The following is a 3369-nucleotide window of genomic DNA, read 5'->3' on the forward strand; positions in this document are numbered from 1 at the left end:
GAGATCAGAGAAAGGGACTGGAGGACAAAATACTTATATTTTGATACAAGTATTTGATATTCTAAAAAAGTTGACATTTGAATCTAAACACAGGAAGAAGGTAAGAAATAGAACTTGGAAAAGAAGCATGCTGTAGAGAAAAGCATACAAAGTCCAAAGAAAGAAGTGTATTCAGTTTGTCTGGGGGAAATTCAAGAACGCACATTGAGTAAAAGGAAAACTGGAGGCAATGAGCTCAGAAGTGTGTGTGTGTGTGTGTGTGTGTGTGTGTGTGTGTGTGTGTGTCTGTGTGTGTATGTGTGTGACTTGTTTGTAAGATTTTTATTGAAAATTATTGAGAAATTTCATAAGAAAATTTACATTATATGATTTATATTTTAACAGAATCATAGGAAACATTATAAGAATAGACTCAGCAGGTCTCAGATTAAAAGACCACAGAGGAAGAAAATGTAAGAATGCAGCTGAAGGAGGTTAATGAATTAGAGCAGGATACTTCTGAGAAAACCTGAAACTAGAACTGAAGTTTTCTGATGTTTCAATCTGTGAATAAACTTCCCTGGTGGTCTAGTGGTTAGGATTCGGCATTCTCTCTCAATCTGTAAATAAAAGAAATTTTAGGATAAAATGATTAAAATATTTTTGGCCAGAACAAAATGAAAGATAAAGAACAACCCAGGTCTCCATTATCTTCCCTTGTTGTAATGTATAAAATTATTGGGCAGGAAAAGGTCAAAGTAATGTTACAGATCATTTACCTAGTTTATGTGATTCCAACTAACCAAGGTCTGCAATTTTGCCAGATGAATGAAGATTGTTTAATAATCCTGTGACACAAAAATTCAGTTTCCATTTTTCTTAACACAGATACATACAAATATAGATATGTAGTCCAACTTGAAATAGCAGAAATCCTATCATATGTGTCCTAGAAATATGGAAGAGCATTTTCTTGTATTTTACAAAGCATATGTTTTTGAATTCATGAATTACAATTATATATCTGAGGAAGAATTTGGAATTTGGAGATAGACATGTTATTTAGTTTCTGAATTTCTCTGTCCACATTCTCAGGTGACTGTGAACAATTAAGTCATGAGAGTATGGTCAAACCAATCATCTATAGATGGATTCATCCTCTTGGGCATCTTTTCCCACAACCAGACTGATCTTGTCCTCTTCTCTGCAGTTATGGTCGTCTTCACAGTGGCACTCTGTGAAAATGTTCTCCTCATCTTCCTCATCTATACAGATCCTCAACTTCATACACCTATGTACTTCTTTCTCAGTCAACTTTCTTTCATGGATCTTATGTTGGTCTGTGATATTGTGCCAAAGATGGCAGTCAACTTCTTGTCTGGCAGGAAGTCCATCTCTTTTGTGGGATGTGGCATACAAACTGGATTTTTTGTCTCTCTTGTGGGATCTGAAGGGTTGTTACTGGGACTCATGGCTTATGACCGCTATGTGGCCATTAGCCACCCACTCCACTATCCCATCCTCATGAATCAGAGGGTCTGTCTCCAGATTGCTGGGAGTTCCTGGGCCTTTGGGGTATTAGATGGAATAATTCAGATGGTAGCAATCATGATCTTACCCTACTGTGGTTCAAGGAATGTGGATCACTTCTTTTGTGAGGTGCCAGCTTTATTGAAGCTGGTGTGTGCAGATACATCCCTTTTTGACACTCTGCTGTTTGCTTGCTGTGTCTTTATGCTGCTCCTTCCCTTCTCTATTATTGTGGCCTCTTATGCTCGCATTCTGGGGGCTGTGCTCCGTATGCACTCTGCTCAGGCTCAAAATAAGGCTCTGGCGACATGTTCTTCCCACCTGGCGGCTGTGTCCTTCTTTTATGGGGCAGCCATGTTTATCTACCTGAGGCCAAAGCGTTACCGGACCCCTAGCCATGACAAGGTGATCTCTATCTTCTACACAGTGCTTACTCCTATGCTCAACCCCCTCATCTACAGCTTGAGAAACAGGGATGTGATGGGTGCCCTGAGGAGATCACTGATGCGTTATAGTGTTGGCACCCAGCAATGAACACACCCTTGTACCTGGATTCCTGTCTCTTGGATTCAGAACACTGGTAAATCTCTTCTCCCTGGTGAATATCCATTTCCTCATCAGTAAGAATCATAACACCTTCTCCTACAACACAGGGATTATTTAAAAAAATGTATTTGGTACAGGATCTAACTATACAGCTCAGACTCATAGGGAGCCTCTTGTTTTCAGACTCCCCAGCTCTGAGATTACAGGCATGTGCCACCACCCTGGGACTTGATGGCTAAATCAGTGTGCCCAGGGGTGGGGCTGGCAGGGCATGTGGTGACAGGGATCAAACCCTATACCTGTGCTTGCCTAACCAGGCACTTAGTCCACTGAGCTATTTTGCTGACCCCATAACAGGGATTTTTTAGGGGCTACTACATATAAACCTAAAGCCTCAGGAAGGAGCAATACATTGCTATAATTTCTACTATTGATTGTTTTATGATACCTTGGAATTAAATTCCCTTTATTTCTTATTTCTCCTTGTCTATGATTATAGCTACCTTTTACTGCATATTTACTAAGTGCTGGACACTGCCCTATTTCTTTTATTGAGGCAGGGTCTTAATCACTATGTAGCCTTGGCTGGCCTCCAAACCTCTCAAGTCTTGGGACTATAAGCATGCACCACCATACCCAACTGCCTTAGTCCTTATGTATACCTTTTATTTAAAAGATGTTCCGAAGGCTGGCCAGATAGCTCAGCAAATTAAAGTGCCTACTTAAGTAGATTTAAGGATCTGGGGTTTGATCCCTGGCCTGCCATGCTGTTTCTGACCCCAGGGCATACTGAGATGATGATTGAGATTGGGCATGGTGCTGCATCTCTGTAATCCCAGCACTTGGGAGGCTGAAAAACAGGAAGGGTCATTACAAATCCGATCTGTATAGTGAGAGACCCTGTAGACCCTGTACTATGTACATTAAAAAATTAAAAAAATATGTTCCAGGCCAACAAATATGGATATGAAAGTGAAAACTTTCTAAATGGCAGAAATTGAGTCTTCATAAGTTTTCTTAAATAGTTCTTACCTATTTCTCATGTTCCATTAGAGACTATGTAAAGCCTGTGTAAGAAATAAAAAAATACAACCTTACAACTTAGAAGTTAACTCTGTAAGGCACACCTTGTTCATTTGTGTATTACCAATACCAAGACTTATAAATAGTAATTACTCCATAAAATCTTTGTTGAAAGAATGCAAGAAGAGTAACTAATTTAAAGATAACATTATGGAATGTATTAACCACTGTTACCTTCCTATACCTTGTATTGAAATTTTGTTTCATTGTTTTTCTCTTTAAAGTAAAATT

General features: G+C 39.2%; 1 protein-coding gene across 1 annotated transcript; it reads left to right on the top strand.

Moving 5' to 3' along the window:
- Window positions 1-1095: 1095 nt before the first annotated feature.
- LOC101561198 (olfactory receptor 56) lies at window positions 1096-2043 on the top strand. The gene has a single exon (XM_012517037.1). The coding sequence runs from the start codon at window positions 1096-1098 to the stop codon at window positions 2041-2043; it is 948 nt and encodes a 315-aa protein (XP_012372491.1).
- The last annotated feature ends 1326 nt before the right edge of the window (window positions 2044-3369 follow it).

This window comes from Octodon degus, unplaced genomic scaffold (genome assembly GCF_000260255.1).
Source record: "Octodon degus isolate 3935 unplaced genomic scaffold, OctDeg1.0 scaffold00141, whole genome shotgun sequence".
Taxonomy (NCBI): domain Eukaryota; kingdom Metazoa; phylum Chordata; class Mammalia; order Rodentia; family Octodontidae; genus Octodon; species Octodon degus.

Bases quoted from the DNA above. Each gene is read 5' to 3' on its own strand.
- LOC101561198 (XM_012517037.1), top strand. From the start codon at position 1,096: ATGAGAGTATGGTCAAACCAATCATCTATAGATGGATTCATCCTCTTG.